This window comes from Chaetodon trifascialis, chromosome 13 (genome assembly GCF_039877785.1).
Source record: "Chaetodon trifascialis isolate fChaTrf1 chromosome 13, fChaTrf1.hap1, whole genome shotgun sequence".
NCBI lineage: Eukaryota > Metazoa > Chordata > Actinopteri > Chaetodontiformes > Chaetodontidae > Chaetodon > Chaetodon trifascialis.
Window position 1 is genome coordinate 18,222,243 of NC_092068.1, and position 19,479 is coordinate 18,241,721.

General features: G+C 42.8%; 1 protein-coding gene across 4 annotated transcripts in view; it reads left to right on the plus strand.

Annotated features, from left to right (window-relative positions):
* Positions 1 to 18,210, plus strand: part of ctbp2a (C-terminal binding protein 2a) — a 65,402-nt gene extending 47,192 nt beyond the window's left edge. For 3 of the 4 annotated variants that reach the window (XM_070977315.1, XM_070977313.1, XM_070977316.1), the window contains 8 exons: positions 5,159 to 5,313; positions 10,565 to 10,709; positions 11,483 to 11,689; positions 12,676 to 12,890; positions 14,226 to 14,356; positions 14,549 to 14,676; positions 14,759 to 14,882; positions 16,466 to 18,210. In XM_070977315.1, the coding sequence (XP_070833416.1) occupies positions 5,159 to 5,313; positions 10,565 to 10,709; positions 11,483 to 11,689; positions 12,676 to 12,890; positions 14,226 to 14,356; positions 14,549 to 14,676; positions 14,759 to 14,882; positions 16,466 to 16,649 (1,289 nt within the window). In that variant the 3' untranslated portion in view covers positions 16,650 to 18,210. Of the gene's footprint in view, positions 1 to 5,158; positions 5,314 to 10,564; positions 10,710 to 11,482; positions 11,690 to 12,675; positions 12,891 to 14,225; positions 14,357 to 14,548; positions 14,677 to 14,758; positions 14,883 to 15,174; positions 15,253 to 16,465 lie in introns of all 4 variants that reach the window. The other variant, XM_070977314.1, reaches the window with a different exon arrangement.
* The last annotated feature ends 1,269 nt before the right edge of the window (positions 18,211 to 19,479 follow it).

The window sequence follows — 19,479 nt, forward strand, 5'->3', positions numbered from 1 at the left end:
ATGTTTTTATCTGATGTAACACTGCATTAAACATCCTGTGATTTGGCGTACCTTTGGCCATATTGTGAGAAAAATCTATATCAGGAAAATATTGTTAATTACTGATATTGATTTCAACTGTAACTCTCAGCCCTGTTTCTTTTTCTTTTCAAAAAGCTGTATTTTGGAACCAAGATGCAATGTTCAGCATCAGTGTTGTCATGATGGCAGGTTATAATCTTCACACGTCAAAAATAAACCTTAACCCTTATCTCCACCCGCCTCAGCTGGCCTTAAAACAAACCAAATGTTCTTCGCTCACAAAAATAAACTGAGTGAATGACGGGGGAGATTTTAAAAGCAATTACAATAAAGAAATAAATGCAAAAAAGTGAATAAAAACATTCTGGAGTCTTACAAGAGGTCACTCTTGCATACTCATACTGCACGGTACTTCTGAAAGTATGCCAGAAAAGACCCCAACCTTAAAAACGCTCTCATCACATCCATGCACAGTTTAGCAGATTTTCCTTACGTTTACCACAAGACCTCCTCCTCACAAGCCACTGAAAGTGTTTAGGTGTAGGGCAGCTTCATTGGAGCTATGCTGCGCTTCAGCTGGAAGAGCAGCAACGTTCCACTGAAGTGCTGTTAAACGTGTTTCAAATACGACCCCCGATAGGTTCCCTGAGCCGGGCCACGGCCGCTACATGCGGATCAATGAAGCATTCATGAGAAGAAGAGAAGAAGAAACGTTTTCCCTGTGGGCTATTTGAAATTTAATCAGGGAGTGATGAGCGCACATAGAAGATGAGGGCACCTGCTTGAGCTCGCCGTCCCATATGTCGTCTACTCAGCCCTATTTCTGAATAACATTTCCCTCCTGACACCGTCAGCGCAGTCAAAGCTTGGTTTTGCTCTCAGAACTTCAGAATGACGATGGGTTCGGCTCGACCTGCGGTGTCCTACCTGTAGTGTCCTTCTGTCGGCGTGAGACTGGAGACCAAACCCCCGAAACTCATTAACTTGTACGTGACAGACAGTCTCTGGAGGGACGGTGACAAGAGGCCATTACAGTGTGTGTTTGTATTTCTTCATGATTTCGCATTCACAAATTAAGTACACAAAACACACAATCGCTCATGTGTGACACGCATACCATCAGATATGTCTTGACTGAATGACTGAGGAGAGTTTTGTCTGTCCAAAACCAGTGAGCTCCTTTCAAATCACTGGCCAGGTATCCGACTCATTAAGACCCACATTAATGGCCTTGTTAGGTGTTAATTATACAGCAGATTCGTCATGTGTTAAATGCGGTGCCACGTTCTGCCTTATTAGGCTGGAGAAAGGCTATTAGCCACATGGAAATAATTAATCAACAGCATTTTGACCTACTTCCTACAAGTGACGGCGCTTTTTCCATCAGCTGCTTCTCGTCTGTGTATACAGTATAAGCAAGCAATTGTGCATTCGCTGTTTGTTTCTGTTTTTATCTTGCAGTGTGTGTGCGTGTGTTTTCATGTGTGTGTGTGAGGAGCAGTGTGTATCCTTGTGTGTGACTGCGAGATGATAGAAGTATTTTCTTCCTCAGCCAGTCTGAGCTGTGATAATGAACTCTGCAGGAGTGTGATGAGGAGGCACAGGGAGAGCTGTGGAGCCACAGGTGTGTTTGGCAAGCAGTCCCCACCCCCCATCCCCCACTTACACACACTAACCACACACACACACACACACACACACACACACACACACACACACACACACACACACACACACACACACACACACACACACACACACACACACACACACACACACACACAGGCATACACACAGTGAGTGTCTCTTTGGTGGGAATAATGCATGCTTTCAGCTTATATTCTGAAAGATCAAGGTCACTTCTTCCACATTATTTCTTGTAACCTTTTCTTTGTATGCACCTTTCTTCTTTGCTTTTTTGATATACCATGGACGCTTTTATGAAGCGCTGCTTTTATTAGGAGTGCAGCACAATAATATTGTTAATGGCTGCAATATAATGAAATATAATAATAATTCCTCTTTTCATCATTTTATAAAACACAGTTATAAAGTGGCTCACAAAGCAGTTATAAAACCCTAAGCTCATAAAATCAACACAAAACCCAAGACAAAGTAAGCAAAACATAAAAGCCAAGCAATAATAAAAAATAAATAACTGGAGAAAAAGGTCAGTAATAACCAACAGAACATAATTTTACCCAAATAAGCTTCACGTGGCAGTTTAACAGATAATAATCACTCAGCCTCTTTACAGTGCTCAATGGAGGCTTCTCCAAAGAGCAGTGATTGTCCAGGCCTGATCGTTTGTTGTCTTTAAGATCAAATTTGGATCAAACAGCAGTGACCAGAGGGTGTGTGTGTGGGTTAAAGGGATACTCCAGCCACTTAGGGATGCAGGAAGGTGGCAAACTCACAAGAGAGGGAGAGGGAATAATCTAAACAATCAACCAAGATATCCTGATTTTTAGTGTCTTCGCTCCACGAGGGCTTACAGTATACTACATTTCCCATTATGTGGTTCAGACCCAGCCAAATTGTGCATCCAGCTTGTAACACAGGCTTTCTGTTAAAAATGTCAAACCACAGGAGGCATTTCATAACAGCTGAGCGGTTTTGCTCCCGAAGAGCAAACTGAACATCATGTGTGGAATCGGTGGAGTTTCCCTCGAAAACGCCCGTCCACAAAAAGATAATCAGTTGTGTCTGGTCATTCATCGTTAAGCTTTAGAGATGGAACAACGCTCTCCAGTTTCCCCTCCATCAAACATCACCAGACTGTCCTTCTCATCCCTCCCCTCCTTTACTCGTTCTTCATCTCTGCTTGTTAGGATTTTTTCATACACACCTCAGTTTCTCACCTCTGAGACGCCCGTGTTTCACCTTCCTCTGTGGCTCGACAGAATCAGAAAGACCCAGTCAGAAAGAGAGCGACACCAGGTTTTAGATGAATTAACAGTGAAAACAGCACAGGCTGAATGTCGGTTTGTTAAAGCTGTGATAAAAATGACACACTGCTCTGCTGAGCCCTTTTTTTAATTAATCCACTTCTCTCTGACATGTCAAGCACAGGTAGTCTGTTTTTCCTTTGGTTGTGTGTGTGTGTGCGTGAAAAGGTATCAAACTCTGCTGAATATTCCTTTTTATTTTGGCTCTGCACATCTTCAGATCCTGTGCTACCACAGAGGTGTTTGTATCTTAGTTTGTGTAACGCTGCATCCAGAATCCTGTTTGCTCAACTTAAGCCTACGTGGTATTGACTGGCTAAGATCACTTAGGTGAATAACTAATAAAATGTGGGATTTGTTACGCTGAATTGGGATGTAAATGGTTGGAATTTCTTTAAGCCCCTGAAAACTTGATGTCAAATTGAAGTGTTTCTCTATAAAATGTATTGAATAAGCCACAATCACAGTTAAAGTTTCGAAACATACCAGCGTTGGTTTTTATTTATAAGGAGTTTAGCGTTCAAAATCTCTGCTAATCTGCTTCTTCAGGACTGTGTGGGTGTGGTGTGATCACATTTTATTTTTTACAGTGGCCCGGCAACACAAGCCAACAAACCCGACAACGTGCATCAAGTTTAGATTCACATGTTGCTCAATTCTGATTGGTGCAGGCAAATATGTGATATCGCTTTTGTTCACAGCTGAGCTCTGTCCATTTCAAACCAGTGAGAAGTGCTCAGAGAAACCCACAAAGTCAGATATCTCTTGTGAAATAGCCCAAAGCGTTTTGACTTGGGTACAAATGTTTGCATTCATGTGGCATCCTGTCACTCACAGTAACAAGCTGATTGACATATTCGGTTTTATTGCCTTTAAATTGTAGAATAGCGCCACAAAATACACCATCTGCATAAAACTTGCATTAGTAGTCAATGCAACCTTTTTCCATTAACTGTGCAGAACAGAAAATGAGCCTGCTGGAGCAGAATTGCAGCCCAGTTAATTGAAATGCTGCTACATTTACCTCTTTTTTCTCAGTTGTACACATGCGATCTGTTTAAAGTACATATGTTAGCATGCTGTAGTTGTGTAGGTCACAAACACTGTCCCTGCTTCCCAAAACTGGAGGAGTTGCAGAGACAGGCAGAGCGAGCAGGCTTGGATGTCCTCTCCAGCAGCGCAGATGTCACTAAATAAAATATTTCATAATCCTGCCCAAATCCTCTAATCACCATGACAACAGGCAGCAGGGAGCCAGAGAGTGGTGGTGTGTGGACCCCCTCCTCCTTTTTCTTTTCCCTCTTTTTTTCCCTCTTTTCAGTGCATTTTGGGTCCACGCTGACAGATTTTTTCCTCAACATTACACTATTTTCTTATCACTTAAAGAAGACATCACATTGGGACATTTCTAGCTTCTGGCAGTTCTTGCCACTTTTGTCCCTGAAGGGCAGCTGTATCACAACCCGACAGCAAGGCGAGGACAAAGAACCTGCAGACGGACACAAGTTTGAATTTGATGATGATGATTATTGACCCGCTGATTTTCTTCAGTGTCAGAGCGAGGCTGGTTCTGTTAAGGGTGTAAACTCTGTACAAGGAGCAGGCGCACACACACACACACACACACACACACACACACGTGTACAGGAGCACACACCGAAGGCCTGCCGGCTTCTGTACGGTGATAGGATAATGGAGGTGATGACCTCATGGGGTGAAAGGACCTGTTGCCTGGTAACAGTGTGGATAACAGCGAGAGAGGGGGGTATTCATATCGCCAGTGTTGTGTGTGTGCGTGCGTGCGTGCGTGCGTGCGTGCGTGCGTGCGTGCGTGCGTGCGTGCGTGCGTGCGTGCGTGTGTGTGTGATATCGACCAGTGTTGCCAGGTAAGGGAGATGATGATAGTGGTTTAAAGTATAGAACTACTCTCAGGTGTGTGTTGTTGTATGTGTGTATGTGTGTGCATGTGTGTGTGTGTGTGCTTGTGTGTGTGTGCTTGTGTGTGTGTGTACGCCACTGATTTAGCCTATCACACAGGCAAAACACACAGTCCCAGCCTGTGTAAACACTTCCTGCTGCTGGGTGCATTTCCTGCATTTTTACTGCTTCTTCTGCAGCTCACTTGACTGTGTGTGCCAGACATAAATAATTAACTCTCTCTCCTCTCTTCTCTCCCTGTCTCTCTGCAGGTATTCGGCCCCAGATTATGAATGGGCCTATGCACCCGCGCCCCCTGGTGGCGCTGCTGGATGGGCGCGACTGCACCGTGGAGATGCCCATCCTCAAAGATCTGGCCACGGTGGCTTTCTGTGACGCGCAGTCCACGCAGGAGATACATGAAAAGGTACTTTTCAGATGTTGCCTTTTCATCTGTAATACAATTGTGGTGGAAAATAACAGGAGGTCATTACCCTTATTTAATTTGATATCTCTGCATTAGTTCAACTGTTATCTACACAAGCACGAACCTCTAGCACTGACCTTTTAACCCCTCATAAAATGCGCTGCTGCCCTGGGATGGCTCTCTCAGCTTTGTCCAAAATCTTGAGTGTTGGCCATGAAGCCTGCTTATGTATAAGCATATTTTAGCAACCTTTGTTTATGAATGTAAGGAACTTTAATTAGTTCTTGTTGATTTGCTGTCAAGTTTATGTATCCTTTTTTTATGTTGCTTCAAGCTGTCTGGAGTTTATTAACATTAAGTCTAGAGTGGATACGTTTCAAATCTGCCTCAGCACTCACCCAGGAACAACAATAAAAAGTGAAAATAAATGAAGAATTGGAAACTATGATGGGTCAGGTGGAGAAAGAACTTTACATATCCACAGTCTACAGTCATATACTGCTGTCCTTTCTGTCTTGATATAGGAAATTTTAATAATAATTATTTACCTCACATACCTGCAAGGTGTATAAATTCAAGATGAAAGATTTATTTTCTTGCTTGTTTCCTGAGCTAGTAGCCTATGAGGGGAACTTTTGCCACTTTTCAAAAGAAACACTTAGAAATTGCATCAAATTAAGTGAAAAGTATGAATGCATTTTCAGCATAGAGACACAGAATTTAAAAAAAAAATGAACAAAAAGTCAAGTGAAGATATGTAAAGTCAAGTAAAAGTCAAGTCGAAGTCGAGTTTAATTACATGCAACACTTCTTTTTACTGTACTCTTTTGCATTATGAATGTGACAGACAGCCAAGATGTGCAAACAGGAAGTGAGGCATGGTTTGTAAGTTTAACATACAGTAAGTGTCAGAACAGGTCAGCCCACATAATGATGTGCAGACTGTGCTGCTTGCAGTAACACTAATAGATGTAGTAGTATCTGCAGGAACTGAGAAGCAGAAGCGCGCACGCACGCACACACGCATGCACACACACACTCTCTGTGATAGTGACATGGTATGAACTTTGAATAGGATTCTTGCATAATTTGATTTAAGTTGAGTGCAGAAGAATCATCTCTCTCCTCCTCCTTTGTCTCCTCCTCTGTAATATTTTAATAATATTTCAGCCCACTGGCTTGTTCCACTCTCCCAGTTCAGCTTTAATGGTTTCATCACTGACTCTAATCCCACTGGGTGCTTTGTTAAATAAGGAGGAGGAGGAGGCTGGTAATAGAAATGCAGTATAATTGGTCCGAGCCAGAGCGGGTGAAACATTTGTCTTATTTTACTGCCTATACACTGGAGCCAGTCGGTAGCAATTTTACAATCCAGGCTGGAGGGTTTGTGTCTTTGCACTCCAAAAGAGAAAAGGAAGGGTTCATCTTCATGCTATGTCAGTTTTGGTGAAAATGCCACCTTGTATTAAATCCTCAAAACCTTTTTCAAAAGCGATCCGTTTTACTTGCGATATGAATTTAGAGGTTCAAAAATAAGTACTTGGTTTTTGGTCTTTTTTTCACATTACTCCAGTTTTCGTTGCTTTCCTAGTACACACACACACACAAACACACACGCACACACACACCCCGTCACAAGAAATCTCCGTCCAGAAAGATGCTCTCGTAGTTACACATTAGACATACTGAGGACCCATCTGGGAGAATAGATGTTGGCAGCGTTCCCACAACTATAACTGCGCAGCAGAGGGTGCAGATGGGGCACTCCATACGCAGATACACACACTTGCACACACACTTGCTAGCAACCTCACTGAAAGTTTCAGTAATGAAGTGGTGTTCACACACAAGCACACAGAACACACACCGAGCAAGCACACAAAGGCACGCTGCGTCTTTTTGCGTGCACTGCCTGGAAGTGAGCAGATGCAGGGTTTAGGAGATCTGTCACGTGAGGAATCATTGTAAACTGGAGTATTTGTGCTCTCAGTGCAGCCGGAAGCCAGTGGTGACCTGCAAAACTTTTACAGCCCCTGTTGAGTACACATTAAAAGACATTTATGATCAAGCACTCATAGTCTATTAATTAATACAGCACTGTCATTGAAAGGACACAAGGCTTTTTGAATTGCAGAAAGGTCAAAAGTGGTGCGTTTTTCACGGTCTTTGATGTCGCTGTACCAACAGCTACTGTTTTTATGAAGTGCCGCTTAAAGTAAAATCACACAAAAAAATCTCAACTGCAGTCGAGAACACGATTGAGAAGATTTTGTGCGTCTCACTCATGCTTCGTTGTCGGAACAAAAGAGCATTTCAAGAGAAATGCAATGTGTCAGTAATTTGTCTTACAAGGCTGGCAGTGTTTTGATGTTATATTATTTGATTTTTTTCATTTTTGGGCCTTTATTTCATAGTTGACGGTGTATGGATAGACAGGAAAAATTGGGAGGGGGCCATGATATTCAACAAAGGGATACTGTGATTCTGTATTATGAACCATAACTGCCACCTGAACCTTTGAATAATCTTAAATTCATGAGGTATGAAAAAGAAATATTCACATATAAAATGATTGTTCTGCATGTTAGATTTCATGCACTGTTATCCCAACGTGTCCCTCTGTGCAATGCAGACTCCCCAAATGAGAGGATTGACACCTGAGGTATGAAGCTAGAGCCAGCAAGGTGATTAGCTTAGCATAAAGACTGGAGGCAGGGGTGAAAAGCTAGCCTGCCTCACTCCAGAGCTCAAAAATACTCCAATCAACAACTTCAAAACTCACTATTTTACAGTAATTGTTATACATTCATGCTGTGTAACTCACTCAGATACCATAAATAAATCCCTATATGCTCAAGTATTTCATTAAAGCTTTGTCGATATGCTATGACAGTAATATAGAAAAAGCCAAGCGTGTGGCCATAGTCAAGGGCTTTATGTGCTTTGCAATATTCATAATTCCTTGCTGTAGGTGAAAGCCCTGTTCAAAACATGTACTGTGGCATGCCAGCTCAAACTGCAGAAGAATTCTTAAACTAATTAACACAATACAAAACCCATTTGCTCACTTTTTCCACTTCATGCAAACTTGCTGTCAGCTTATATTGCTCTCTGCTGTGATTGTGTGCCATTTTCCAGCATCGTCTCCAGACAAGCCTGCTGCTGGCCTGCTTCGCTTGAGTAATGAGATTAATGCATGAGGAGAGCTTTAACCTTGAATTTAGCATCCTGCTCCCGCTACAGCTAGCTCCAGCAAAAATGTTGTGTGGAAATTCATGGCTATGCTAATCTGGCTTGATTAAGGTAATTCAGTTAGCGGGTTTTGAATTTAAACCTGTTATTTCGCAGCCGTGGCCTGCAGCAGCTACTTGCTCATGCTTTCCGAGTTTTTCAGGAGCTGGCAGTCTACAAACTCGATTCCAAAGAGGTACAAAGACAAGATATTTAATGTTGAAACTGACAAACTTTATTGCTTTTTGTTAATATTATTTACAAGATAAATGTAGTAAATAATATTTTTGGGCTTCTGAATTTGATGCAGCTACATGTTTCAAACAAGCTGGGCCAGGAGCAATAAAAGACAGGGCATCCTCACCACTTAGTGAACACATGATTGTATAAAGGATGTTACGGCATGGGCTCAGGAACATTTTGCAAAACTGATGTTGTGAACAGGGCTGCACGGTGGCGCAAGCAGGTAGTGCGCGTGCCTCACAGCAAGAAGGTCGCCGGTTCGATTCCCGGGTCGGGCCTGTGTGAAGTTTGCATGTTCTTCCCGTGCATGCGTGGGTTCTCCCCGGGTACTCCCACAGACAACAAACATGCTCATTGGGTTGATTGGTGACTGGTGACTCTAAATTGCCCCTAGGAGTGTGAATGCTTGTGTGTTTGTGTCCTGCGACCGGTCCAGGGTGTACCCCGCCTCTCGCCCGTTGACAGCCGAGATAGGCTCCGGCCCCCGGCCTCCGGCGACCCTGAAAGGGATAAGCGGCGTAGAAAATGGATGTTAGTGAACACAGTTGCATATACAACTGAAGAGTCTACCATGCAAAGCACAAACCATATATCAAAAACATCCAGAAACGGCCTGACTTCTCTGAGCTCGACGTCATCTGAGATGGACTGACTGAAGTGGAGAAGTGTGCTGAGGTGTGGCGAGGAGGAAACGGACATTCAGATTATTACAGTGCAAAGTTGGCATGTATGATGGTATGGAGGTGTGTAAGTGCCCCTGATATGGGCACACCTGTGACCCATTATTGCTGAAAGGTACAAACTAGTTTTGGAACAACATAAGCTGCCATCAAAAGACATGCTTTCAGGGACATCCCTCCTTATTCCAGCAAGACAATACCAAGACACATTCTGCACGTGTTACAGCAGCCTGGCTTCATAGTTAAACAATGCAGGTACTAAACTGGCCTGCCTGCAGTCCAGACCTGTCGCCCATTGAAAATGTTTGCCGCATTATGACGCACAAAATACAACCGTGGACTGTTGAGCAACTGAATTCGGGAAAGAATGGGAAAGAATTTCACTTTCAAAACTTCAGCAGTGAGTGTCCTCAGTTCCCGAAACGCTGACTGAGTGTTGTTCAAAGAAAAGGTGATGTAACACAGTGGTAAACACGCCTGTCTCAGATTTCTTGCAACGTGTTGCAGGCATCAAATTTTGAATGAGTGTGTGCTCAAAAAAAAACAAACAAGCTTATCAGTTTGAGCTTGAAATATCTTGTGCTGCTTCATTTGAAATAAGGTCGAAAATGTTTTTATATATGCTTTACACAACGTCCCAACTTTTTTGGAACCAGTCTTGTACTTCATGGTCCCGCCTGCCTCCACTCCAGCAGTGTTTGCACACAGTCTGAATGAATTGATTGTGACAAGAAGAAGCTTTGGCGAGCACTCATTATAAACACACAGACAGGCACTCATATTTTAGGGCATACATAAACAATCAATTTGCATTTAGATGAAGAATAGCGGACATAAACTTAGATCCAGGAAAAGGCTTTCTTATTCATGTTGGCCGTAGGCAGTTGCTCATACATACCATAATGTTGTGTTTAAAGCGCCGGAGTATGAAGGTGGGGATGAGATTGATTAAGAACAATGACTGCATTGTGATCATAACATGAATGCAGATTCAAATTTCCAGTGTTCTTCCATCTAACGCAGCTAATGATGGTTGAGGAAATACTGATGTAATGACACAGTGATGATGATGCCTCCTCCTCTCTAATGTCCCTCAGGTGCTGAATGAGGCAGTTGGGGCCATGATGTACCACACCATCACCCTGACCAGAGAGGACTTGGAGAAGTTCAAGGCGCTGCGCATCATTATCCGTATCGGCAGCGGCTACGACAACATCGACATCAAGGCTGCCGGGGAGCTCGGTGAGACGGGGGGCCAGATGCAGACAAAAGAGGAGGAAGATGGATAGATAAAAAGAGAAGTTGTTCAGAAGCAGACAGTAATGATATGCTGAGAATAATGAACAAGGAGAGGTCATATCTGCCCATACGGCTCATTCATTTGCTGCCACATGAGAAAAAGAATAAATCTAAAAAAAAACTGACTAATGCATTATGGATAAGTGCACCCATTGGATTGGGGCCAAACCAAACTCTGCTTCCTATATTGACTTAACATAAACAACATATGTAACAGGAGTTATTGCATACTGTAAACAGAAAGTGGAATGGAAATGATTGCATATGCAGAGCAGATGCTCCAACTGATGTGAAACTCCCTCTGATTCCCATTCGGCCCCTTCTGCATATGTTTGATATGAGAGCAGGATTTACTGTGATATCCTAATTATTGTCATTTGCGGTGATACATTTCAGCACGCAGACATGTTTTTTTTTTTTGATAAAATTGTCTTTTCATGGGCATAACTAGCAGTTATGATCATCTTATTCTTCACCGCTCAGTTTTATACACAGTAGATTTTTATTTTGTAGAGGGTCATAAAGAAAATAAGCTTCCTGCCAATTATTTTGTGAAATAAAAACTTACAGCTCCCTTCAAAACAGCACCAGTTATTATAACATCTATTAGAACTGTGAAATCTGTGAAGCATTTATGTTACTTGTCATTTGAAGTATCAGTGTCATTGTCATGTTGTGAGCTTCATTGTTTTTCACTCCAATCTTATCTTTTCCAGGCATCGCAGTTTGTAATATTCCCTCAGCAGCTGTAGAAGAAACAGCAGACTCGACACTTTGTCACATCCTCAACCTGTACCGGCGAAACACCTGGCTGTACCAGGCTCTCCGGGAGGGCACGCGGGTCCAGAGCGTGGAGCAAATCCGCGAGGTGGCGTCGGGGGCGGCCAGGATCCGAGGAGAGACGCTTGGCCTCATCGGATTTGGTGCGCTGCTTCTTTTGGGGTTTACTGAGAGATGATGGTGCTGTGTTAAGTTATTTGAAACTTCAGAAAGTCAGAAGGGTGGAATTCAGAGTGCAGAGTTTAATGCGAGCATATAGCAACATACAGTACGTGGGAGTGTTTGTGCTGGAGGCAGGAGTTCAGAATGAATGTCCAAACTTTGACCTGCTTATTGTTCAGTTCATATTTAAAGGAAAGTGGGCAGTCACCCTTGAGCAGTGGATTTTTTTGGTTGACAGCAGCAGTATGTAGTCAGTAACTATATGACTATGATATACAGTAGAAAAAGGGAGAGCTTTTGTTAGACACATTAAAAAAGTACCTTAATTTATCTGCCTGTAATCACGTAATGAGATGAAATGTTCTTCTGTGTAGCTTCACTTTGGAGTGCTAATTATCGTTTTATTTTATGTGTGTTTCCAGGTTGTCAGTTAATTAACCTAGTTTACTTAACCCACTTGTTGGTGCTCATTATGGCTGCAAATTCAAATCTGACTTATGCGTCTATACTTTTCATAGTTCAGTCTGCTAAATGTCAAAAGTAGTGAACAACACGGAGAGTCTACAGCCACACAACTCTGTGAGGATGGAAAACAGTTGTGAAAGTTGGCTAATTACTGCTTTGAGCTAAATGCTAACCTCAGCATGCTAACCACATCACAGTGACAAAGCTAACATGATGTTAGCAGGTGTAGGCTAATGTTTACATTTTAAAACCAAGTTAATGTAGTGGGTTAGCATGCTAACAGTTACTAATTATCATTTGAAAAAATTGCGTATTTATCAAAGTATTGGATACATAAGAATTTTAATATGACGATGGTGCTCAGATGAAAGATTAAGGGATCATCTAAGGGATTATAATTCATCCTAAGGGAGACATGATTGTCTGTCTTGGTAAAACAAGGCTCCTAGGGTCTGAACTGCCTCTGAGTCTACGCTCTCTGTCCATGTTGTGCCCCCCTCAGGTCGCTCGGGCCAGGCGGTGGCGATGCGGGCCAAGGCGTTTGGCTTCAACGTGATCTTCTACGACCCCTACCTCCAGGACGGTTTGGAGCGCTCTCTGGGCGTTCAGCGAGTCTACACTCTCCAGGACCTGCTCTACCAGAGCGACTGCGTCTCCCTGCACTGCAACCTGAACGAACACAACCACCACCTCATCAACGACTTCACCATCAAGCAGGTAGGGGGCCTGGAAGATGGAAGATCAAGGGAACTGGTTTCAGTCAGCGGACTTGGCTCTCTACTGGCATTCCTTGGCTGCCTTTGTTGGCAACCTCCTATTATAAACAACCTTTTAACAAGTGGTACGATGCTGGGAACAAGCACATGCAAAGAAACACTGGCATTGTGAGAATCTCTAAGGATACAGAATAAAGTTGCATATGGGGTGAATGGTAGATGGTGGCGGGGCATCTTTGTGCATTATTGTCTGTAATGTGGTGGCAAGACTCGCTGTAATCAGTCTGTTCTTCCTCACAGTTTCTGTTCTTTTATAACTCTCAGGTCTGTGTGACCCAAACATTGCCAAAGTGTGTGTGTGTGTTTGTAGCGGGTGTGGGAGCGTGTGCAGTCAAACTGTGTTCATGAGCATGCGTGTTGTCGAAAATGAGCCAAGCATGCTGACTTAAAGTTGGGGAAAAAAAAAAAAAAATTGTTATTTGTCATCTATTTTAAACCACTGAAAATGAGCTTCTCTCAGCAATTTGATGGTATAAATATATACATTTTCCCAGCAGTGTAATTCAACATATTGTATTTTCAAAGTCCATGATATGTCTGTGCCACACCTATAATGAGCCACCAGTAAAGCAGTTAGTGACAAACCAAGGAATGCTACTGACCGGCCAAGTCACAATTGCCAGAGTGGGCTGCCAGGCTGGGCATGGTGAATCAGCAGCTAAGCTAACCACAGCATGCGCTTTAACCCAAACATTCAGTGGTTAACGGTTTGGGGACCAGCGTTTTGTCTCCAAATGTGAGGTTAGTCCCCATGACGAGCTTGTCTGAATGGATTTTTGCCCCCTCAACATGAGAAGTAGTACAGTCACAGTCTTCTCCTGACCACTGCTGACACCTGGAGGACATAAATTGAACTGCAGGTTGTGTTGAATTTGACGGTTAAAAAAGATTTGAGCCATGCGCATCTGCTTCAAACGTGAGTGTTTTTCACTAACTGTGCAATATGTTTTAGAAAGGAAATCAATGTATTCATGTTCATCTACATGCTAGTTTCTCATACCCTGAAGAGCTTCTGTGATGGAAGATGACGGGATTAGTGTCATTTAAAGGTCTCCTTTCTCTGAAAAGCCTTTTGTTAGCTTGTCGTTCTTTATTTGAAAAGCATTTGTTGCCCTCCCGTTTTGGCTTAAAAAAAAAAAGTCTTCCCACGTAGCATTGAGCCAATGACAGCACCTCTCAAAGCCACAGGAGTTGATTCGTTGAATGCAGAAATGATTATTGAGGAGAATAAAGATTTATGTTGTACTACTGTGTGTGTGTGTATGTGTGTGTGTAGATGCGTCAAGGTGCTTTCCTGGTCAACTCGGCACGGGGAGGACTGGTGGATGAGAAAGCTCTGGCTCAGGCCCTGAAAGAAGGCCGGATAAGGGGAGCAGCTCTGGACGTTCACGAGTCGGAGCCTTTCAGGTGATCACAGCATTCAACCACCAGTCCTCATTCACTGATTCAGTTCACTGTGTAAACATGGTCTGACTTCAGTGTTCATGAATCCTCTAATTTGTACACAAGGATAATAGTGACTGCAAATACACCCTAATAAGTGAAGGAAACCTGTGGCTAAATCTTCTTTTGTTTCTCTTTTCATTTGCCATTGAACAGTTTTTCCCAAGGTCCTCTAAAAGACGCCCCCAACCTGATCTGCACACCCCACACCGCTTGGTACAGCGAGCAGGCGTCACTGGAGATGAGAGAGGCCGCCGCCACAGAAATACGCAGAGCCATCACTGGTATGGAGACATCTTTGATTGTTGGCTTTCCCACATTTTGGTTTCTCAGCTCACCGGTGTTCAATCTTGCCCCCCGACACAGGCCGTATCCCCGACAGCCTCCGGAACTGCGTCAACAAAGAGTTTTTTGTTACCACTGCTCCCTGGGGGATGATGGAGCAGCAGCAGCCTCAAGTTCACCCTGAGATCAATGGTGCCGCCTACAGGTAGGAGGTGGATATATGTGAAGCCAGGGGGCAAATCTCATCACACAGAGATCAACTGTGTCGTCTCAACAGCTGCAGTAGATGAGACTTAACACGTGGGGGAGGGGTAGATGTTCAAATGTATGTTTGTCACAATTCTGACTTTCTTTTCATGAATATTTGGCTGGGTCCTAGTTTTTGTGGCGTATTTATACATAGGCCCAAATGAATTTGTCCCTTGTTAAGCTTAGGCTCTTCTCGTTTCTCAGTCTCTACATTGTCTCAACCAGAATGAACTGCTTCTCTCACACAGCCGAGTGAACCAAACCATGGTACAGGCCATAGCAACGGGGGGAATGCAGGACAAATTATATACCTAATTCTCAAACAGGTAAATGAATACTACCACTGCTGGCCCACAGGCCAGGGCAACTGAACATCATGAATAAAAACCGAATCCCATTGAAATCTGTAGCCTTTTTCTGCTCCACACTCAAACTCACATGTCCTGTAACTGTACCCACACTACCCAGCATCCCATCAATCCCCCAAACCCCCCCAACCACCACCACCACCACCACCACCCTGAAACAGAAACACAGCACACAGGATCACTCTGATGTGGGACAATTTTTAAGAAGTGTGAGGATCAAAAAATGATGCAATGCCTGTATTTTTTAGAGTGTGTTCATGAGGTGAAGGGTAAAGGCAGGAAGCAGGAATGTTCAAGGTGAATGTAGAGGAAGTGGAAGTGGAGTTATGCTACTGTGGGAAAGACTGGACTTAAACTTTTGTCAAACCGCTGACCAACAGGGATTTTTTCAGTTGTTTTATTTTTGCAATAAGAGTTTCCCTCTGCACTTTTCCCCTTTCACCTCCCTGTAATAAAGTTCACCCAAATTATTTAAAAAAAATCTATTTTCTCACTTACTGGGGAGACTTTCTGGAAAGAGATGTTGTTTTAATGTGTTTTCTCAATGCCATAAAACTCCACTGACCTTGATTCTGTTGAGTTGGCAGCAGAATCTCAGGGATCTTAAAACCTGAGCAAATAAAACCAAAACTAAATGTATACATTTATACCATCAAGGGTGGGAGTGAGAAATAATTAATTGGTTTTATTTTTGTAATTTGGGTGAATGGCCCTTTAACGTCCTTCCCAACACCAGATTAGGATTCCTAACATTCTCATTTATTGCCTCCATGCTGCAGAGCTGGGTGCCATGTTTAACCATCGCTAACTATGCTGTTTCATAGAGGTGACAATGCTCAGTGAGTCCAGCAAAACAAAGATGTTTGATTGTCTTTAATGCTTATGTGTATCCCCAAATGTACATCATTTTATCTAAAATTCATTTAGAATTACACAGTTTGATGTGTTGATTTGGTAAACTTGGTAAGACACTGATGATCTAGAGCCAGAAACATTAGTTTCATCTGGGTATTGAGAAAAAAAAAAAAAGTGGTTGATCGAGTCACTCAACGATCCGCCACTGAGCAGCAGCTTGCTTTAGATAGACAAAGAAATGGAAAAGGTTGCTTTCAGTGGAACAGTTTTTCTTTGCTCTTTGTCACGCCTGCTGACTGCCTCCGTCTATCCCCAGATTCCCTCCTGGTGTGGTGGGCGTCGCCCCTGGCGGGATTCCCGGACCTATGGAGGGGTTGGTGCCTGGGGGAGTTCCCATCGCCCACACCCTGCCCCCTGGTACCCATCCGTCCCAGGCCACCTCCCCCAACCAACCCTCCAAACACGGCGACCCCATGAGAGAGCACATGACTGAGCCGTAGGACTGCTGCTGTGACCGAGCAAAGGGAGCTAAAACCGATGTAAACTAAGAACCCAGCAACCTACCAACCCAACCATCCAACTGTATGCTTGACTTCAGCCATCCGAACCTACCAGCAGACTGCCTGCCGGGCAGCAATTCACACGTTTTCTTTTTGTATGAAACCACTAAACCCAAGTGAGGACAGTGGATGTTAAGACACATATGAGCTGCCACACTGAGATGGGACGGACTGTCGAAGTCATGCGGCGCAGATCTGAAACCTTTCCTCCCCCGTATCTGTTTTTACTCTTTGTTGATTTCAGTGATATTTTTCGTTTCATCTGTATTTTGGAGTATATTCTGGGGTGATTCCTCCTGACTTCTGGGACACGTTGACATTACCACGTGCAGGATGGAAATCTGATCTGCCCTCCCCAGTTTAAAGGAAGAGCTTGACGAGACAGTGACGTCACAAACAATCCATCAAGCCTCCGATTTGCCCTCCTCCCTCGTCAGTTTCACCCATTTCAGCGCAAACATGTCTTGTGTTATTTTGTTAGTTTTTTTAAATCTTCAGTTTATCCTATATTCAATTTTTCTGTTGAAAGTGAATATCTGTTTTTCTGTTCTTCAGTGTGTGAAAATGGATTTACAGTTACACGTATGTTTAGCAGACCAGAAAAGTCAGCTGATGACAACAGCATCATCTGCCGTCTCCATCAGAAACCTGGACTCCATCTTTGCTCTCTTCTAATCATTGTGGCCCCTGAATGTAGAGACAAGACGCGGGGCAGCAGATATGGTTTCCAGCTCCAGGAAGAATATTTTGGCTTATGAGGTAAAAATGACCCTTTTCAACCAAAAAAAGGAAAGAAAAAGTTAAAAAAAAGAAAAAAAAAAAGACTGCCATTCGTGGTTAGATATTGTATGTTGAGTGTTTCACCTCAATTAAATATTGCTGTTGTAACTGTTCCAACTCTGCTGAACTGAGGTACCTTCAATATTTGGTTGTTGTCCCAAATATGATCTGTTCGCATCCAAAGGACCTACAGTTGCAGCACCAGCTAGCGAGGTAGGAAAGAAAACCAGTGAATCTCTTACTGACTCAGGAAAAAAAAATGTCAACCTTCAAATATGTCCAAATCTGAACGGAAAAGAAAACAAACCAAGTCTGGGTGATTGCTTTTCATGTCTCCACCTCTTTCTCCATTGTGGTATTTTTTTATATATCAAATGTATGTTTTTTGATGTTCAAGGTTTTCAGTCCTGTTAGATTTGTATTGCCTTGTTAAATGTTCTTATAATCATAGTCTTATGTGAATGACCCCACCCTCTCCTCCTTATAGTTTCTTTGTTTTTCTGCTCTAATGGAAGCCAGCTGTGGCTCTCGGAGGCATCGTGCCCTCTGTGAACAGCAGCAGCCACATCCATCTCTTTTAGCCCCATGATGTTAGCAAGAGATGGCTGCTAGCAGATTGTTTGGTTTTTAGTGTGAGTATTTGTATTTGTTTATTGTACAAGGTGAACATATAGCATACAGTGCAGCTGGAAACAATAAATAAAACTTATGTTCTGATTGATGATTGGCTCATCACTTGTCCATCCATCCATTTTCTATACCGCCTATCCCTTTCGGGGTTGCGGGAGGGCTGGAGCCTATCCCAACTTCAACGGGCGAGAGGCGGGGTACACCCTGGACCGGTCGCCAGCCGATTGCAGGGCAAAATGTGAGTGATGTCAAAAAATATTTATTGTGCCCCAAATATAAAAAAATGGATTTTGTCACTCCTATTATTCTCTCTTCTATTTGATAGGTTATAATGCACCAACTTTTGGAGATACGGTTCCCATAATGCTTGCTAACAGGAAGTACTTATTTGGCGGGCTACTTGAACCCCGTTTGTTTTAGCCAATTTTTGTTTGCATTTTGGGAAATTGGCATCATTAAAAGTATGCCGAATTAACTATTAGCTGTTCCTGTTTGCAGTGAACCCGCGGATGAACAGACAGTCATCATTGAATTGGCTTAAAACTGAAGAAAACTAACAAACGCGATGATTCTTAGACAAGTTCGGAAGTTACAAAGGCGCTCTTGTTCTATGGTTTCTAAGCGTTCAACTTCAGCGATAACGAGGACATCGGAAAGAGGAAGTTACACTGATTCCAAAAATGTTTGTGTGTTAGGGTTTAACTAAAGAGACGAAGTTGATTTTTTTATTTTTTTTTTTGTCGGGATTTGCGGCAGTTGCTCTGTTTTTTTCTGCCGTATTTGACAGTTGTTTTCTACGATTTGAGTATTAGGTCCACATTGAAAAAAAAAAAAAAAAATCCAAGATTTTGAGATTAAAGTCATAAATATATGAGAGTAAAGTCATAATATCATGAGAATAAAGTCGTTCTGTCATAAGAAAACAAATGTCGTAATATTACAATAGAAAGTCGTACTTTTACGAGGATAAACTCGTAATTACGACAATAAAGTCAAAATATTACGAGAATATAGCTGAAATATTAGGACAATTAAGTCGCAATTCTTGTCTGTTATTTTAGGAGATATCAGAAGAGCAGTTAAAATGAGGTCGTGCAGAACTTTGTGTTGTAGCTGTACTTCACAACGTAGGCTCTTTGGAAGCAGCCGTTAATCGCAAGTAACTTTACTGTACCCTTAACCCTGAGCAAAACAGTTCAATTCACGTTTAACGCAGCCGTTCCCAACCACCGGGGCCATTTGTTACCGGGCCACACAGAGAGACTAAACAAACATTATTTTATTGATCATCAGATCACACACACACAAATTATAACAGGAAATCAGTGCAGTGCAGCTAAAATTAGTCCTGGTTCTGGTT